The sequence below is a fragment of the Dermacentor variabilis genome, chromosome 1 (genome assembly GCF_050947875.1).
Source record: "Dermacentor variabilis isolate Ectoservices chromosome 1, ASM5094787v1, whole genome shotgun sequence".
NCBI classification, from domain to species: domain Eukaryota; kingdom Metazoa; phylum Arthropoda; class Arachnida; order Ixodida; family Ixodidae; genus Dermacentor; species Dermacentor variabilis.
Window position 1 is genome coordinate 50,525,759 of NC_134568.1, and position 20,236 is coordinate 50,545,994.

At 45.1% G+C, this 20,236-nt stretch overlaps 1 protein-coding gene across 4 annotated transcripts in view; it reads right to left on the minus strand.

Moving 5' to 3' along the window:
* Positions 1 to 9,170: 9,170 nt before the first annotated feature.
* The window catches only part of spz4 (Spaetzle domain-containing protein 4), a 146,356-nt gene continuing 135,290 nt past the window's right edge, over positions 9,171 to 20,236 (minus strand). For all 4 annotated transcript variants that reach the window (XM_075687214.1, XM_075687221.1, XM_075687201.1 and 1 more), the window contains 4 exons: positions 19,528 to 19,684; positions 16,656 to 16,975; positions 14,264 to 14,386; positions 9,171 to 9,486 (listed from right to left, as the gene is read on the minus strand). In XM_075687214.1, the coding sequence (XP_075543329.1) occupies positions 9,282 to 9,486; positions 14,264 to 14,386; positions 16,656 to 16,975; positions 19,528 to 19,684 (805 nt within the window). In that variant the 3' untranslated portion in view covers positions 9,171 to 9,281. The remainder of the gene's footprint in view (positions 9,487 to 14,263; positions 14,387 to 16,655; positions 16,976 to 19,527; positions 19,685 to 20,236) is intronic.

A 20,236-nucleotide genomic window follows, 5' to 3' on the forward strand; every position in this document is an offset into this window, starting at 1 on the left:
TTTCAGGAATATGGTATCATACGGGTACAGCACTTATACAAATTCGAATTTTGCTATCCTTCTTCTTTTCAAACACTTATAAAGAATGCCTTGTAACTATATCAAACCTTACACCTAATTACCCTAATAGGCGTACGCGATATACCTTAACATGGTCTGTTCCTCGTTACCGGACCACCTACAACTCACAGGCACTCCACTTCAATTTACCATCCATTTCATTTCATCTCATTTATTGATGCTGTCAGCCCAACTTTGGGCTATTACAGAAGTGGTATATATATATATATATATATATATATATATATATATATATATATATATATATATATATATATATATATATATATATTTACACGATAAAAAATAAAGTACATTTTGGGGAATGCACTGATAGTGGCACCACGGCAAATGCAGCATGTAATACAATACCTAGGTGTACACTATAACCATGAGGCCAAGTTATGGTATGCGTACACATGTGCTTTTGACATTTTCAAGAAAATCGCGTAAAGATGACGTCCTTACTATTGAGTCTGATAATAGATTCCATTGTTTTATTGCTCTCTGAAAGAAGCTGTATTTAAAACAATCATTGCGAGTAATTGGAGGAGGGATATACATACTGTGGCGATGACGAAAATAGTTACTAGGAGAGAAATGAAAATAGTCATCTTTATCAATTTTAACATGGCCATGTATAATAGGAAAAAGAAACTTGAACGGTCATACTCAGTTCTAGACTCTAGAGAAGGAAGTTCAGCAAGTTCACATAACTGGGTAGGAGAGTGGGAACGACGATATTTGTTAAAAATAAACCGTGCAGCAAGCCGCTGAATTTTATCCAGCTTAGACTAATTAGATGTAGTGTATGAGTCCCACATTATTTTTGCATACTCCATAACCGGTCGAATCAAAGTTTTATATGCCAGGCATTTTACTTCAGGGGTAGCATTATACAGATTTCTTCTTCTAAGCGACCACAAGGCTTTGTGGGCCTTGGTAGATACGTAATCAACGTGTTCATTCCAACGCAAATCCGAAGTAAGCTTTAAACCCAAGTATTTAAATGTTGACACTTATTTTAACGCGACACCTTCAATGGAATAATCGTAATCAATAATGCATCGTTTTCTAGTGATAGACATGTAAACCGTTTTGTCAGAGTTCAGAACCATTTGCCAGCTGTCACCAGTTTTTTACCTTTTGCAAATTTGAATTTAAATCCGTCTGATCGGCAGGTGATTCGATACGGTTATATAATACGCAATCATCTGCGAAGAGTCTGATGGGAACTGTAATGTCGTGCGGCATGTCATTGATAAATAATAAAAATAACAGGGGGCCTAATACACTTCCTTGGGGTACTCCAGACTCTACAGGCGAAAGGAAGACCGGTATCCCTCCCATGCGACAAATTGGTCTCTATGGCTTAGATAGGACGAAAGCCATTCAGATAAGCGAGGGTTTTTGAATATAGTTCTAATTTTTAATAGCAACTTTGGGTGCGAAACCTTATCGAAAGCCTTGGCCAGATCTAAGAATATTATGTCTGTTTGGCCTCGGTTATTTATTGAATATGCGAGATCGTGAACAGTCTCTATTAGCTGAGTCACTGTAGAGAGTCCCTGAGGGAAACCGTGTTGGCATTCGTTTAATATATGGTAGTTGTCAAGGTAGACCAATAATTGCTTAGATATGATATGTTCAAGTAGTTTCGAACAAGTGCTAGTAAGGGAGATCGGCCTATAATTTTTTATGTCTGATTTGCTGCCACTTTTATGAATTGGGATAACTTTAGCACGCTTCCATACCCTGGGAAAGGAACACTGGTTAATAGATGCCTGAAAAATTACAGTTAGAAATTTAGAAACCGACTCTGCGTACCTTTGTAAAAATTCATTAGGAATTCCGTCAGGCCCCGTACTTTTTTTTTAGTGTTCATGTGGAGTAAGAGGTTAAATACACCCTGTTCATCAATTTTTACATCTTGAAAAGGCGGCCTTTGAGGTTCATCTGTAAAATCGGGCAGGAAGCCGTTATCGCGTGTGAAAACCGACGAGAAGAAAGAGTTGAAATCCTGTGCCTTCTTTAGAGCGCTATCTCCAGTTTCATGCGAACGAGAAGCAGCTGGGGGGTTAATATATCGCCAAAATTTTCCGGGGGCGCTTTTCAGAAAAGATTGTAATGTGACATTATAGAATCTATTTTTAGATTCTTTGATTAGCCCTTTTAATTCGCGACTCATACTAGAAATGCAGCTTTTGTCAAATGGCTGGCAATTCTTTAAAGACGACTTTCGCTTCCGTTTTAGCTTTCTTTTTGCACGAATTATCTCTCTGGTTATCCCGGGATTTTTTCGTTTAGTTGTTTTTAAACGTTTTGGGACAAAGCTTCCCACACAGTGCTCGACCACGTTTGAAAAGAAATTCCATAGCTCGTCCACGCTTGCGCCAGAGTGGACAAGACCTAGGAACTTATCTAACGAGACTTCGAGGTAATCTAAAATAGATACATCATCGGCTAATGTAAAATTCAAGAACGGTATTTTTGATGCACGGAAGTGTGTGCGCACAGACAAATTTAAAGACGTCACTACCATATTATTGTCCGAAATACCGTCCTCGATGTCACAGCTCATAATAAAAGAACATAGGCGATTTGAAACGAAAACAAGATCTAAAATCGTTGAAGTTTCCGCGCCCACTCTTGTGAAGCCAGACACAACTTGAGTCAGGTTATAATTAAATGCAATATTTAATAACTGATCAGAACTCCGTACTTCGGTTCCTCCTGAAGAATTCGACGCCCGATCAATTCCAGCCAAATTAAAATCGCCCGCAAGGCATATGTTGTCATATGTATGCATGTGCAAGTTCATAAAGGCTTCCAAGTTTTCTAGTACTTCTACAGGGGAGTTGGGAGGCCGGTACACACCATCGATTAGCAAATTACGGTCATTCAAGGTAGTTTTAATCCAGACTGTTTCGAGATTGCTTGGATCATTTAAGTACCGTAAAAGGAATGTCGCTTTTGAGAAGTATAGCTACCCCACCCCCTCTAGTGCGCCGATCCTTTCTTATTATGGAATATCCGAGGGGCGTTACCTCAACATCAGTCACATCCGGGTTCAGCCATGTTTCTGTTATTACCATTGCATCTGGATCGTGCTCTATTACAGTGCTTTCTAGGCTATCTTGTTTGTTAAGTACGGCCCTCCATTCAGGTTAATGATCTTAAAGCATGCAGATTCATTTTGGTCGAGTCAGTCGGCACCCGAAGCCGAACGAAGCGCGGCCGCAGGAGCCTGGTGCGCGTATCGGCGGCTGTTAACCTCATCCCAGGCGTAGAGCACATTGTTAACCTTTATCTTGTCAAAAGCCCATGTCACCTTGGCTCCGGTTTTCCTCTCCTCAGTTGTCGACTTCCACAAGTTTCACCCCCCCTTCTTTCTAAACGAATTTCCTGAACTAACTACTGCTACACAAAAGCAGCTATGTCAGTTCTTCACACCAATGTTGGAAATAGAGGTCGCATAGTTATCTTTGGAAAGGCGTGCATGTGTCTTGTTTACGTGGCTTTTGCCCATCCTGTACTTATTGTATTCTGTTGTGGTCTTGTTATCGTTGCGCGATGTCTGTTATCAGTGCTATTTTTACTCTTTATTGTTTGTGAAACCTGTTAAATTACCAGAATCTTATTTTTATTTACTTTTATTTTATTTTGTGCAGTAAAAAGTCTTTATACGATGATGTTTATGCTGTACAAAAGATTGATGTGAATCCTGCTGTAACACTGTATGTTAACTTCAAGTAATCCTTACGTAAACTTGTTACAGTATTACTCACATGTTATAATTATGATCAAATATGCATATATATGCTGTGAACGTCACATGCTGCCGATGTAAGGGTCTTCAGGGACTCAGTCAAGCTGCCTAGAGCAGCTTTTAGCCCTGAAGACCATTCAGAATTTTCTGGCGAAATAAACTTTGATTGATTGATTGATTGATTGATTGTCAAAGGGTACGTCGTCACTACTAGTTGATGGCAGGTATCTCACGGATTGAGGATTTAAATCAAAGTCTTCGCGAAGAGTTTGTTAAAAAAATAAAACTGAATCCATTTATCCTATAAAACAATGTTCAATTGTTTCAATCGTACAAGCGACAATTAATTGACGTCACGAATATGTTTTTTAAACGTAGCCAAGTAATGACAGGCAAGATTTCAGAATGTAATAATAATAATAAAAAAAATTGACTCGCCATCTCGGCTCTGCGAAAGTGGATGCGCAGCGAAGCTGCTGAAAAGCACCACTACAACTGCTGAGGGGGGTATGCGATACTTTGTTGCTTTAGAGTAATGGTAGTAATGGTAATTCTGACAGCACGCCGCCGCCCATGACGGTGTTGCAACAACGTTGAAATCAGTTTCTAGGCTGGTTCTTTTATATACGAAAGGCTCCAGGTTCATTCCCCACTTCGCAAACTGCCGTCGTCGCGGCAGCTTGCGTAACAGTAACCTTTATCGGGAAACGTACGCGGCGTTGCGTACTCCAGGGTAGCGTATCGTACTGCTGCCGTGTTGTAGCGGCACCTGCCTAACGAAGCTCGATCGACGTTACTTATTGGGTAGCGTGGCGTTGTCGGCGGGCTGCAGGCATCCGGTACACCATGGCTACCAAGCAAGGGCGAGACGATTTCTAGTGCGAAACTTGTACGGTTTATTCAAAAGTTGGTGAAAGAAAATGAGAAGAGCATGAAGCGATCAAAAGTACATTTCGGAGCCCCTTAAATAGGCTCTCTACAATCGTGGGAGGGATCTTGCTTCCGTCGACGTCACGTGACCGGCACCGAAAGCCAGCTGCAAGGAGGAGGCCGTCCCGCCTCCAGGAATTGTAGACGCTTGTCCGTCTCCCTTGCGCGTTGCTGGTTCGTGGAAGTTCTCCTTTTGGCCGTTCGAGGAACGGGTCCCTCTAAAGTCGCACACACACACAAAAGAGGGCTGTACACTGCGGGGCTTCCGCCAGACCGGCAGACACTCGAAATGGTCATGGCGTATTAAGAAGTCACGCATCATTTCCGCTAGGCCTGGTGGAAGAAGGTCGGGTGAGAGAAAGTTCTTTCCGCACGAGGTGCGGGACGCCAACCATAGCAGGCGAAGTCACGCCTCATTTCGACGAGGCAGGGTGGGAGATGGTCGGTTGAAATTCCTTTCTGCACGTGGTGCCAGACGCCAACCCTAACAGTGCGTATGCTGTTCTTTATGTTGTATGCCTGATTCCAAAGAATGTATGCGTTGTTCGCTACACTTTGTTGAGTGCTTGAAGCCTTTGCCTTACGGCTGTACGAGCCACTGCTCCTGGCCCGGCACTGCCGCCGGGATCGGCCGACATTTTTGCTAACGGACGCCGACGCGAAAAATTCCGACCAACTAGAACCTTATTCTGAACATTGCTGCAAGAAGACCACCAGGGGAAGTGCAAGCATTGAAACATACTAGGTTTTGTGTGAAAAAATATAATGCATCTGAGGAGCATAGGAGCGCGTTTAAGGATTATAGCCTCAACATTTTTACAGTCGATAACTCGAACGAGTCTTCCCATTTTTTTCTTCAGTTATCGTAGATTGGATGTTAAATCCTGAGCTTCACAAAGGTCAGCGGACTGTCTCATTCGGTCTGAATTTAACATTTAACTACAAGAAAGACAGAGAGGGCGAGCAACTGAACGTGTTTATTTCTTTCCGCCATATCTTTAAATGCAGTCGTTTGAACTTAAGCATGCCAAAACATTTAGTGACGAGTCGACATCACTCCTCTAACATCATTGCTAACTTGGTCGCTAAAACACGATTGTGTTGGCGGATATTTGCTGCATATTTGCCGTAATAAAGCAACAGATTTTTTTCTTACTCACAAAGTTTTCGCCCATTTCTAAATCTTAGTGTACTTAACTGCGCTCTGTACTCACCAGCGTAACTTTCCGATGCCGCGTGACGACGCTATGCAGGCCGTCGGTGTACGGCGACATCAGGTTAAATGCGCTCTATTGGGGCTCGCGTTTTTTATTGGCTAGGCTAATAATTTCTAATAAAGCACTCAAGTAAAAACTTGAGGAGCTGATTATCTTGTCTAGATGCTCCTACATCGGCTCAGGAAATTTTACGTCCGCGCAAGTTCTACTTACCGCTAGGACGCTTTCCTACGAAGGGGAAACACGTGCAAGCACCGAGGCCGGTATAACACAAATTCAATTTTTTTCTTGCCTAAAACAAAAAAGTAATTTAATAAGATTTTCTCAGTTTGTAGACAATGAATGTTTCTAATAAATAAGCTATTTAGCGAATTTTTACCCCGACCACCTCAATGCTAAATTTACGACTAAACGTAGGCTAAAACTAACTTTTTTGCAACTTTGTCGCCAGGTGTACAGGCCATTTCACGTTATATTCGTCCTAAATTATTTTTCACTTACAGTAGAACTTGCTGGCAATTAGTTACTATGAAACCTTTCTTAGTTTTTAGTTTAGCTTTAGTTATACCAAACCTTTCGGTAAAAGTTATCTTTCTGCAAAAAAATTCCCAATATGCACCAAATTTTGCATATTTAGTGCCGCGTAAAAACTCACGGAAACGTAAAGATCGATAACACGTTTTTTAAGTGAAAAGCCTATCTTCATTCTCAAGGAAAAATCGTGTGCTCGCCTAATTTAAGAAGAAAAACTTTTTTGACAGTGCGTTTTACGACTCATACTTTCGAGCTTTCTAAAAACCTTCACATGTTCCTAGCGGTGCTGAAATTTTTTTTTTCCACAAGAATGTTTCACAGAAAGGCTTGTTGCTTTAAATAGATAGTCCTCAATTTTTTTTCAAAGAAATCGATGATGGTCGAGCGCCAAGGTTGGGACAGTAGGCGTGGAATTACGCATATATAAAACTTTACAATAATTGTTAATCACACTTTTTGTCAGCGCCACTCGTTGGGATGGGATGGGGAGGGTAGAGGAAAGTGCGTCTAACAGAAGGAACTTGGGAACGGGCGCTGGCAAAGAACGCGTTGTGTTAGCGCATGCCTTTTAAATTGATTTGACAAGTTCGCTCTGCGTAACGCTTCACGAATAAAGGAGGCACGCTCACAGATTACGCGCAGTTTTGGTGCGCTTATTTTTGTCTCTTATCGTGCTGTGCGACCCTTGTTCCAGTAATTCAGTTCATGGTCAATTCGCTTGAATGTATACGTACCATTATGCTACTTGTCTGCGTAAGCATAGTGTGCTTGTTCGACTGGTCAGGCAGCAGTTGAAGCTACGGAGTGCAACGTTACAAGGAGGGATCATATATTTAACTATGGCTCCTAGCGTGAGGGTTTGAAGCGTTGGCTATAGGTCCGTTGTCACAGGCTAAGTGACAAAGTTAGGACCACTAACGTGAAAGGTACACCCTAAGAGTCATTTGCACGCACCAGCTCTCAATTTATTTTACCATTGGTAATGTGACACGAATAATCAAATGGATTGCAATTATGCGTACTGTTTTCATAGTTACCATGGAGCTTGACCAGACGTAATCTTTTCCGCGTTGTAGTATATGGTATTATGTACGTGTGTCCAGCATTCGGCAAGAGAGGAGTTTTGTGCTCATAAATAGACGAAGGCCGAGAAGTGGGCGCGCCACTTGTGCAGCACCGACGAAACAGTTGGCACTCTCGCTGCCTTGTGAGATTTAAGCTACATGCCTAACCATGTAACGCTCAAACGCAGTTTCACGTCAAGGAAAATTGAACAAATTGGAAATTGGAACAAATTGCTGACATTTATGTCTGGTCACGGTCCAGCGGCTTTTAAATGCCGGATTCCCTCGGTGGCAGAAACCTTGCTGCAGAAGTTCAAATGTCGCAATAATCGCGAAGGAAGGCACAGGTAGTACCTTATTTCCTCAAGGTGAGCGACAACCTCAAGAAAGTGGCGAACAGGTATGGGCTACCGGTTGTGTTTTCCGTCGTGAACAAACTGGCTCACCTATGCCCACAATCGCGCAATGTGCAGTCCAAACGTGCAAATCAAGCACGCGAAATGCTACGTGGAAAAGTGTTCTACTGCTGTGGTTTACCAGACCGCGAAGTTGCGAGAAAACCTACGTCGGGCAGACCAGCCGTTGTGTGAACGACCGAATGAGGGAACACACCAAAAATTAAATAAAAAAGGATATGAGCGCGCATCTTTCTGGGCATTGCAGATCGTGATGCTGTCAGCCACATTTTTCTGAGGTGAGGATCTTGGGCAGGAGTAGAGATAAATTTACCGCGCGGGAACTGCTAGATGCATATCATATTCATATCAGTGAGCTTATGTTAGTCAAACATCTGTTTCGAGTATATGATGCGGCAATGAAATTGCTAGGTTTGTCGCGAACAAGATGACTTGTCTTTTGCTCTCTGCCGCCCCGTGGTGCCGATTGTGGGCGCGATATTTATGTAGCAAGCTTTGTGCCTAATAAAGAGTTGTGAGTGTAGCGCCGTCTTTCTTTCTGCTCGATCTGTCACTGCTAATCTTTCTCTTCGGGATTTTTGCACCACTACATCATGTCGTTGGGCGCTAGCCCAAGAAAAAGTTATTGTGTAATATATTTGTAACGACGCTGTTTCGCCACATATGCACTCACCGTCGCGTCGGATATCATGCGTGGCAGCCTCCGGGGAGCTGTTTATGATGCGCAGTATTACAGGCATCGCAGGCTTGCTATCGCTGTCATTGCTTTGCTCTTCGAACGAAAGCGTAATCATGAAAAAAAATATATTACACAGATTTATGGACTTCTATTTGTGAACGGGCAACCAAGCTGCCACTGCTTCTTAAAATGCATGTTGATCATGTTAAAAATGTTGATCACGTTAAATGCATGAATGCATGTTAAAATGCATACCAGTTGATCTGAAATAGGGATCAACCAACTTTTTTTTCTTTCGGGCATAATGTCTGTTGCTTTCGCGCAGTGTAGCCAATTGGATTTCTTTTGCTTAGCCTTCCTGCCATTCCTTACTTCTCCTCCCTTCGTTTAGGATGAAATTAAAATGCTGTCATAAATGCTAGGGCTACTAATCATGTATGGACACAGTGATATAATGTGCTTGTCAATGCGTGGTAATTTGGTCTTGTAACACCCATGGTGTTTTTAAATGTCTTTATTAAATCTGTTTTTATTTCTTGTACACGCGCCTGTGAGAGGGGCGCATGCATAAGTTAGCTTTGGCACTGGAGACGAAGTCGGTGTCACAGTATGTCAGGCACCTCGGCCGGAAGACATCCACCGGGAAGCCGGAGAACCGAGATCGTAGCAGATGCAGACGCAGCAAGAGGGAAAGCGAAACCAGTCGGCAAAAATGCCCCGACACTCGTTGCGAGGGTCGAAGGCCAGTAGCCGGTGCAGCCGGAACTGCTGCTCGCACCGGCAGCCGTCCCGGCAGAACATCTGCTGGTTCTCGAACCTGCGTCGCAGTACGGTGTGCATTAGGTACACGTGCAAATCGGTCACTGTTCAAAAGTTAACGAAAGCAAAATGGCGCGAATGACACCGCGCAGGCGAAGGGAGAGAAACTGGCCGGTATTTTTCGCCGCTTCCTTCTCATCGTTTGCGCAGTCGTTTCACGTTTACATAACATGCCAACCGGAGGCAGTTCAGCAGTGTTGCCGATTTGCCCCCTCTTCGAAGTGCAGAACATGCATTACATTGTGTGGCTGTACGACGAGGCACACGTGGACGCGCGAAGAATCGTCGTAGCGCCTGTTTCAACAGAACGATTTGAGCATACGTCACGCCATCGAAGACACTACGCCCAATTTCATCTAAAGTCCAGGAACTGCTTTATGTTCCACAGAATGCTCAGAACTAAATCGTTAAGAGAGAGAGAAAGGATGCATTGAAAGGCAGGGTGGTTAACCAGAGGTAGTCAAGATTGGCTACCCTGCACGGGACGAAGGAGTAAGGGGATAAAAAGAGGAAGAGAACGCAAGGAGAGAGAAGAGAGAGAGACTAGCACAAACAATGTAACCACGTATACTCTACAGAGCTACATTGAGATAGATATAAAATCCTGGCTCTCCCGTAATCGAGAGTAGATGTAAGCATGAAATGACCACCGGCAAAGCAGATTGGTTGGAGATGATAGTTGCCACAATCTTAAAATGGTGTCGTGCATGTTTGCAGTGGCACACTTCACCACACCGCACCGCAGCACATCGCACCACGCCATACTGTGCACTGGTCCATATAAACGCAATAGTTTCCTGTCACAGACGGAACCTTATTGCCAGTCTCGTCTCGGTGAAACAGCCATTCGCGGCGCGCCGTATGCTGCAGGCGCGCCGGACGCGCCGCGGACCTCACGGACCGCTGGCGTTGAAAAGAGTACTCAGCGCAAACAGGTGACAATCAAGTATATAATGCCATGTATCTGCCTTTTGAACGTCGTTACTGGAAATGATAAAGCTTGAGCGTACTAGAAGTTGCAGCTTGAGTGATATTGCGAACAAACGTTAGGAAGAACGCGGAAGTAATATTTTTTGTAACTTGTTTCGGAAGTAACTAACGTATGTAATGCTGTCTTGTCTGGTTGCCCGGATGATCTCGTTTTGTTCTTGCAACTTGCCCGGATGTTCTCATTTGAGTGTCCGGATAACGGCTCTGGGTTTTGGCACAAGGGCACTTGAAGGTCAAGGGAGCTAAGAGCATTTCATGTTTAATAGAGCTGTGGCAGGCGGTGCTCGTAGCCTATCATGAAGGCCCGCGGACTTCAGGAACCCGAGCTATATAACGCGAATAAAGCCTCCGGCGCACGGTTTCTTTTGGGAGCACTGGCCTAGAAGGTTTTGTTCTGATAGTGCTCAATTGTCCAGTCGGTCCAGCCCTGGGCACATCACTTGCCTCTCATCACAAAGTGTGATCAAACACCGGTAATGTGTGTTTAAAGCACTCAGTAAAAGAACACAAGGAGATTATGATTCAACTTCAAGCAGTGCTGTGACGTTGGCTCCAAAAGGACTGGGCCCATATACGGACGGACGGGCGCACACACTCACGCACGCAAGCACGCGCAGAGGCAGACGGTGAATGGCGAAGAGCACTTACGAATACGAAAACTGAAGTCCGCCCGATATATCTTCGATGCTTTGTCGCCATCACTCGTGACAGTAGGACGGAACATCTATGCGTTTCTGAGCCATTCGACACGATGTCTTGGACTAGTATCCCTACTCCTTGCGTAGGAGTCTTGCAGTGCTTGGATCTTGCCTATACGGCCCTCGTTCGAGGAGCACAGGGCCCCTGCACCTGCGGTGCCATCTGTGAGAGGGTGTTTTGTGTTCGATAGAAAAGAGTTTTTTTTTATGCGCGTGGCTGTGTTGTAGCGCCAGAATGGTATAAACAGTGTATAACTGCATATATCCAGCTGGTCCCCAATTGAAGCTTTAATATAAAACATTCATTAAAAGAAAGGAACCCGCAGGCAATGCAGAGTCAGAAACGTGGCATTGGATGTTATTTTTTTATTGTTTGTGTTTGGTTCCTGCTGCGAGCTCTGCTTGTATCGCGTGAATCAAGTGTGCTGTGTTCAGAAGGCTTACGGAGTGAGCGACAGTGCTACATAAAATATTGGCGCGCCTAGAAAGGTGCTGGACAACCACAATGTAGAAGGTTTGTCGTAAGTTAGCTGGCATCACCATGCAGCAAAATTTACTTATTTATGTTCAGCAGTCTGCTTAGATTTCTTTCCTGAACAATTTTGCACGGTGCTGTTGCCATAGGCTTGTAAGTGGTTGTGGCCATGGTTGTTGCCATAGGCCATAGACCATAATCTCGTAAGCGCGTGCACTCTGTACTTTATATGTCCTCAACAATGTACAAATTCAAGCGCTCACAAGTGACCGTGTGCCTTTTTATGAAGACTGAGGGAAGCTTGTGCCGCGAAGCTGAGCAAAGGACAAGCACAGACGAGAAATGCAGCGACGCATTCTCGCGCAGAAAGTTTTGAGATTTTGACTCGGGGACGCTAACTGACCTGCGTGCTCAAGAACCTAAAGTCTGCTTAGTGTTTGCGGGGACCCAAGCGCAAGCGATTAGGGGACACAAGCTTCTTGCGTCCCCTGATGTATAACTCTATTCAGTAAAAAAAAATTGACTCGCCATCCCGACCCTGCGAAAGTGGATGGCCGGCGGAGCTGTTAGAAAACCACTCAAATGCCGTCGATGGGGACATGAAATGTTTTATTCTTCTGCCTAGTCTTATCACGACACCGTTGTTGAGCATTACCATTTCGCAGTTTTTTTTTTTTGGCTGCACGAACTTTTTAAACATTGGCTGTGCCAGATAGCGCAATTCTAAACCTGTATCTAAATTGCAAGGTGAGGCGGCCATTACTTCTACGAGAAATGAATATGCTTAATTGAATAATCAACGCAATTACGCTAACTAGTTTTTAATTAATTGCTCTGCGGTACATATTTTAATCTACGAATTGTAGCTAGTGAGTATGCAAGGTAGAACGAATTCTGAGGTAGTACCGGTTTCGATATGTGCGCCGTTAAACTTGCGGTAAAAGTGCACTGTTGTTCCATTTACTTTTTAAAGAAAACGGTGTTTTATGCAGTGAAGCACAAAAGTAACTGGAACGCCAATGTATTTTGTCGGACAATATGAAAATTAATATCTTAAAACTGGCGTAGTCCTGAGAATTCGTTCCAGGTCGATACGCCTTGCATACTCACTAGCTACAATCCATAGATTGAAATACGTGCCGTAATATAATTCATTAAGAAGTTAATAAGCGTAATCATGTTTTAATTGTTCATTTAAGCATAATGATTTCTCGTTGAAGTAATGGCCGCCTCAACGAGTAATTTATAAAGATCAATGACAAGAATTATGCTATCTGCCACAGGGAATTTTTAAAAATTTGGTGGAACAATCATGGTGCACCGGATTCGCCTTGGTGTCGCATTCACCCAGCGTTATAGACATCTGATTCGTTGCAGTGATACTAGCCCAAATTATGAATACAGTCAGCTACCAGAAACACTTGATCATATATTTTGCGTTTGTCCCGCGTACGCGCAAGAACGACAGAAACTGGTCTCTTCCATTGCAAACGTCGATAAGAGACTTCTATCAGGAGAGTTTCTTTTAGGTCCTTGGCCTAATGCAAACAGCGCAGCCCTGATAACAAGTGCCGCTATAGCCTTTCTACAAGCCACTCGGCTGGACGCACGGCTTTAGAGATGCCACAACGCTGTGAACGTGTATACAGGGTGTTTCAGCGAACACTTTCAAAAATATTTAAGGTTGCCTGTGGCAGACAGCTCAATTCTAGTTTATGAGCCGGTCTACTCGAAACGGCGGACACTACTTGCAAAAAAAAACATTGAAATGCAAAATCGACTAATTAACAATAGTTCACTAATTAACTTATAGCTCATTATTTTAGGACGCATATTGCAATTTACAAATTATAGCAGTGGACTTCGCAAGGCGGATCCACTTGGAACGAGTTCTCAGGACGACACAAGTTTCGAGATATAAATTCCCGAACTTTGCGGAGAAATGCATTGGCGTCCCAGTTACTTGTGTGCTTCAATGCCTGAAACGACGTTTCGTTAAGAAGTTAACTGGAATGCCAGTGCATTTCTCCGCCAAGTTCGGGAATTTATATCTCGTAATTGGTGTCATCTTGAAAATTCGTTCCAAGTGGATCCGCCTTGCGAACTACACTGCTAGAATTTGTAAATTGCTATATGGGCCATAATGTAATTAGTTAAAAACTTAATCAGTGCATTGTTATTAATTAGTCGACTTTGCATCTCAATTGTTTGTGCAAGTATTGTCCGCCGCTTCGAGTAGACCAGTTCATGAACTAGAATTGTGACATCTGTCACAGGCAACTCTTCAAAATTTGTGAACGTGTTCGCTGAAACACCCTGTATATACGCATTTCTTCCTCATATCATCACCATCATTAATCATCCCTTTTCCTCCCGTCCTTTTCCCCAGTGTAGAGCAGCAGGCCAGAGGAAGTTATAGCTGAGGCCGAGCTCTCTGCCTTTCTGTAAATAGATTCCTCTCTCTTGGTGTCGCTAAAAAAAAAAAAAACCTGTAGGTCAAAGAAATGCGGCATCAGTATGAGCGAGCCGCAACTCGTGGCTACATAAAAGAACATTTCTGGCTCTTGATAGGTATGCCCGTTTTGCAGGCCGTGGTTCAGGGTTATACTCACGCGCACTTCTCGGCGTGCACATACTGCTCGAAGGGGTAGACGTTGAGTAGCGCCAGCACCTTGCCTCGGGTGTTGTTGGCCCAATAAGGAGCGAGCACTTCTTGCTTCACCGGGCAAGCGTTCCTGCAGCGGAGAAGAGCATGCACCGCATGCAACCCGGGTGAAGAATAAGCGTGGTTTGGGGGCGAGCTGGCGCTTGCTCCAGATGCCCACTTTCAGTGCAATGAGATGCGCAAGTGAGGGACACATGTCCTTCGACAAACTTAAGCTGTAGTACATATATACACCATGTGCAGTATAAGCAGCCGTGAGGTGTGCGAGCATGCCGTATCTGACGTGCCGTGCCTGGCTAGCCTATCTGGAAACGCATGTCTAAATAGGCTTTCTCGAAACAATGACAGACCGCAAAGTACAGAACAACAAAGTGCGATGTCCGTCTAGTTAGTGCACGGCTGTCAAGGTTTGCATGGCGCAGAACTAGTCCGTATTTGACCAAACTGTTCACGTTTGACAAATCAAACTACGAAAGGTGCACACACATTTGGGCCTTTCTTAGTCCTCGTCTAATTTAGCACTGTTTTGTTGACCAATACAGTCACCGACGTTTACCAACTCGCCCAATTTTCCTTAATGCTGCCGAAGAAGTTCATATGTCCTAAGTCCGTTCATTTATTAAACTTTTATCTTTTACGCCGCACATCTTGACAGCCCTTCTGGAAGAGCACATTACCGCTCCTAGGCAAGTCTGCTGGGGGGTGTAAGGGCCAGTCACCTTATTTGAACGAAGATTAGTCTTTCATGAATACATGTGTGCGCTTTGGGTGCTACATGGGCCCCCCCAAAGCGACATCCAGTACTATTTTGGGCTTCGCAAAGGACGTTACCAAATGGACCACCATGACTTTGTAAGGCGAGCGTTTGTGTGACGACAGCAGTAAGACGACGACGTTGGTGATGGTGATGATGGTGAAGAAGGAACTTTGACTCTGCGGTCGTTCAGCTATGCGAATGATGGGTTGTGTGAACGGATTTGTAAAAACGGCCCCGCAGGACGAAATAATGGGTGTTAAATTAATTGTTCAACTTACACGATAACTCACGCGGCACCGCGAAGCACGGCTCTCCGTCCAACTCCTCTGTGACGTAAATGTGTGGTGTAAAATGAAGCTGTCGTCGCCGCCTCCCTCTTCTCACAAACAGATTCCGATCGACGGTTTGCGTAACTCGTGACCGTACGCGTGTATAGGCTCTTCAGCAGCAGGGGTGAGGTAGACCGCTTTGTCGCGCGGTATTGCGAAGCTTCATTTTACGCCACCCTACTACGTCACAGGGGCACCGTGACCCGCGCTTCTCGGTGCCGCGTGCATAATCGAGTAAATCGAACAAATAATTTGACGTCCGTTAATTTTGGTCCAAATGGTCATTTTGAGATGTAGAAATAGGGAACTAGATTGTTATGCTAGTTCCTTGGAACTGTCCAACATTGCCACCTGGAGTGGCGTATGAAGAACACAGTAGCAATACTGTGAAAGACGAAACTAACTTTTATTGGGCGAACCTGTGCCCACAAAAACAGGCTACACTTAAGGAACGGCGACAAAGGCGAACACAGTCGACGATCGTCAAAATCTGATCAGTGGGTCAAGCGCGTCGGCTTTTATAGATCAGTCGTCGAATGTTCCAGAGTAACCGCTGGGACCCGCGTGCCTTCCACAAAGTTAAAGGTGTTTTTCCTAGCGTGAAAGAAGCCCGCCAATGCACGCAAAATTGCCGCTCGACTGGCTGCTCGAGGTATTTCGCGTGTATTCGCGGCCTTCTTTCACGCTCGGAAAAACACTTTTATGTAGCACGTATTGAGCGACAGAAAGCTGTATCGGGAGTTTTTCATGTCGCTCTACAATATTCTAATTGGCAATATTCATCTAGTTATAATATATGAGAAGGTGATTAATTAAGACTAATTATATAATTAGGCGGAATGGAAAGAAAATTGTATCTCCAAGCGACGGCAAAGAACATTACCTTGGTTCTCTCCAGCTAGCTGACATTCGCATATTTTTAAACTCCGACTAAAGTTAGATGGGACGCCCTGTACAGTATTACAGTAACCCTAGGGTGACCCTGTCGGCTCCACCGTGCCGTCCTTTGAAGCGAAAGCGACAAAGGCGGACATGCCACTTCGTTATCATCGGAGTTGCGTGCGAATGAATTTCAGGACGACGAGCCTTCTTGAGCTATTTCCACCGCTGCGAACTCGACACTTCGCCGAGAGAGGACTCCGAGAAATAAGGATGATTTACAGGCTTAACCTTAGTGACTGCGGTTGGTCTGCCTTGAATGTAAGAGGACAGCACGACGTCCTCTTGCTAAGGCACTGCGCATGCGTACTCACACGCCCCTCCTGAGAGGCTCGGCCGGCGGCGGCTGCTCGGCCGACGCATCCTCCTCGGCGTCATCGTGCGGGTGGTTCACCGAGGCGGCTGCCGTCGCCGGCCGCTCGTGGTGGTGCGGTGCGTCGTCCCTGTCGGGCGCCTCGATGCTGTTGCTGTCGAGCAGGCTGAACAGAGGCTGGGACGCCGCCGTGCTCGCCTGGCTGGTGGCGTACGCGTGCAGCGGCTCCGGTTCATGCGTGAACGGCTCGCCGGCCGCGTACGACGGCTCGAAGTCGGCAGCCACTGTCGTTGTCGTCGCCAACGTGCCGGTAGACAGGTGCTGCGGCGCGGAAGAAGAGGCACGTCGCCGTCGGGGGAAACGGGACGGAGCGAGGCATCATGTTAGCGCGAGTGTGCGACCCCTCGCATAAAACGCTTTTGAAATTCGGGCTCCGTGACGAACTTATCCCGGTCCGGTGGCTCATGAAGTGCGTAAGTGGCACTCTTAAGTTATGGGACCCACCCCGTATTCACACGCACAAAAAAAAGTTCATAAGTACTTACTCTAGAATTGTTCGTAAGAGCAGCTGCCTGCCACTGTCATGGTGGACATATTATTAGTGAAGGTGGTCGGCCAATGACTGACAACACTTGATCATGGACGAAAATATTTCTGAATATGGCCCCTGGGTTCGTATTCACAGAAGTTCGTCGTTAGAGACATCCGCGATTCGCCGTCGTCAGTACGGTCATTCCGTTGCTGCAATCGCTATCATGAGTGGCGCGTGCTTGAGTGCTGGCCAATGAGGAGATGCTCTTACGTAAGAAAAGTTTTGTGAACGCAGGCCTTGGGGACAAATTCTCGGTAAGTCGCTGGCCGCCCGCCGTCACTAATAATTTGTCCGACGTAACTCTTGCCTGGCTCAATCGAAAGTTTATGGGCTATTTGGTTCATTGTCCTAATATGTTATGTTGCGTTGTTGTCGGAAAGAGCCGGACACGGGGCCAGCCGAGTCGAGAGCAGAAGCGGAACTGTCTTTATCGGGCATGTACACATCCAGGATGCTTAACATAGGTGATGCGAGGGTCGGTTAAGTCGAAAGGCGACCCGCAGCAGGCGGCGCAGGAGCAACCGATGATGCTGTTGCGCAGATATATAGCACGATGGATTCGCAAACGTCGCGGAGCCAGGACGAGGACAGGTGTAACGCCACATATAAAACACAAACTGGCCTCCATATGTGTCTTTTATATGTGCCTTTACTCCTGTCCTCGTCTTCATTCCGCGAAGTTTGCGTATGCGCAACATTAGCTGGCATCTGAATTTACGAACTGTTGCATAGCGTTGTTGTATACCCTGTGGACGGGTTCACAAAACTTTTTGCTCGTAAGAACTGCTTTTGGCTGGGCAGCGCCTTCGTTAACATCGTGTTTGCTATCACGATTGGCTGGCGCCTTGTTCTTACAAAGTGTTCTTATAAGGACGAATAATTGCAACAGTTCGTGAGCCGCATTCGCCTAGCTTTCGGGCCTGAACAACTATACTGCTTTTTAGTCAGCAGCGCCTCATGCCATCATCCCATTCGATATCACGATGGGCCGGCGCTCATTCTTACGATCTGCACATGAGTATACGAACGGCTCCGTTAAACTGGGAGCTGATTGGGGGCGGGAATGCCGCTGGAAAGGCACAGCAGAAGGCCCCAATATATATATATATATATATATATATATATATATATATATATATATATATATATATATATATATATATATATAGAGAGAGAGAGAGAGAGAGAGAGAGAGAGAGAGAGGTCATAAGGGAAAGGCAGGCAGGCCGAATATAGCCTTTTCTACACTTATAAGCTGAGTGCACCTTATTTTGTAGTAAAGCCCTTTCACAACTATAAATCTAAATTAATTTCGTTTTCACTGTATCGCGATGTTCACAGTTCGAGAACGCTAGAATGATAAAACGGTCCCACTTATTCACAAAACCTGTCTTTCATACGTGCAGTTCGGGATTGGCCACGCGTCGCGTTAGCAGTGAGATTGCTATCATGATGAGTAGCGGGCGCCAGATGTATCGCCTTTGAGTAAACTTTTGCACGTAAGACAAGATTTATGAGAAGGAGCCTAGCACAGCTACTGATTGCAAATCAGCCTTCAAGAAAAGGGGTCTAGCCGCCTATCGTCATGGTGAAGGATGGGATATGTTTACCACGTGAGTTAGATTCCTGTGTGCATGCGACATTCCAAAAGCCTCGCGCTTTGGCTCGGCATTTAGCTCCAATTTCAACAGCGGAAAATCGCATAGTTTCGAGCTGGGGCCGAATTCACAAAGCTTTTCCTCCGCAAGTAATGTTAACCATTGGCGGGCCACCTTCGGTAATAATCCAACGCGATGATTTATTGGCATTCGCTCCTACGAATAGTTTTACGTAAACACTTTCTTTTTTAGTTTTCAAAATTTTATTTCAGGAATAAGGGCCTTTGAAGAGCGCGAGCTTAGGGTACGTGTACCAGGAATAGGAAAAAAATTTTGGACGTACCGCGAGTTTTTGTTCGCGCTCGCTTGGGTCCGGTTTACTTTCGTTACCTTTTAGAGCCGCTTTCTCGTGATCATATCCTTATTTCCGGTAATTTCTAAGCTGATTGGTTTCACATAGATTTCATTGATTTAAGGTTTACTTTCGTCCTTTTGAGAGCCGCTTGCTCGTGAGCATATTCTTATTTCCGGTCATTTCTGAGTTCATTAATTTCGCGACGATTTCATTGATTTCCGCTTTACTTTCGTCCCTTCTGATGGTTACGCTTGCTGACTGAGCACAATCTTATCTCATCTCCGGTCACATCTCAGTTCGCTGATTTCACGAGCGCAGGCTTGCCCACCTCCCTGGTGGTCACGGCGGCTGCCGGTGCGTGCGTGGGCGCTGTCGGCGTTGTCAGGATGGCGGCAGGTCCCTGGTCGTGCGGGGTCTCCGTGGCAAGCCGCGAAGGCTCGTCGATGTCGACGGGCTCGCCGTGAAACACCACTTGCGTGGGGCTCCTGTGAACAGATGCATTGCGCACGTTACTTCTCGGGCAAAGAAGTCACGCACAGTTCCACTTTGTTTTTGTTTTTTTTGCCGTCCATTCTCAAAAATAGATGCAAAACGGCTGTTTTCACGACGAGGTGTAGAACGTTTGCAGAACGTCATTCGACGATCCGCTTTCCACACTTTCTGATCTCGTCTCAGTTGTATTTAGTGCATTGTACAAATTTGCTGAAAAAAAATAAAAACATAGAACGGTAACGTCAGGGACTAAAACTAAAGTGAACTACATACAGAGGCTTGAGTGACCGCCTGTAGACCACTTACATGAAAAAAAAACATGTGCATGGTATGTTGATGAAGTGGTTTCATTCAGCACATACGGCAAAATTTACTGGCCTACGGTCTATGTCAGGCCTGAGGAACGTTAAGCATAGGAACCGCGTGTAGCAGTGTACAGTAAAAAAAGCTTGGATTTTGTCCCCTTGCATATTAGTGCAACTTTCACTGACACCGGTGTTTTATACTGTCGTTACGCTCGTGTAGTTCGATGTGGGCGCACCTTA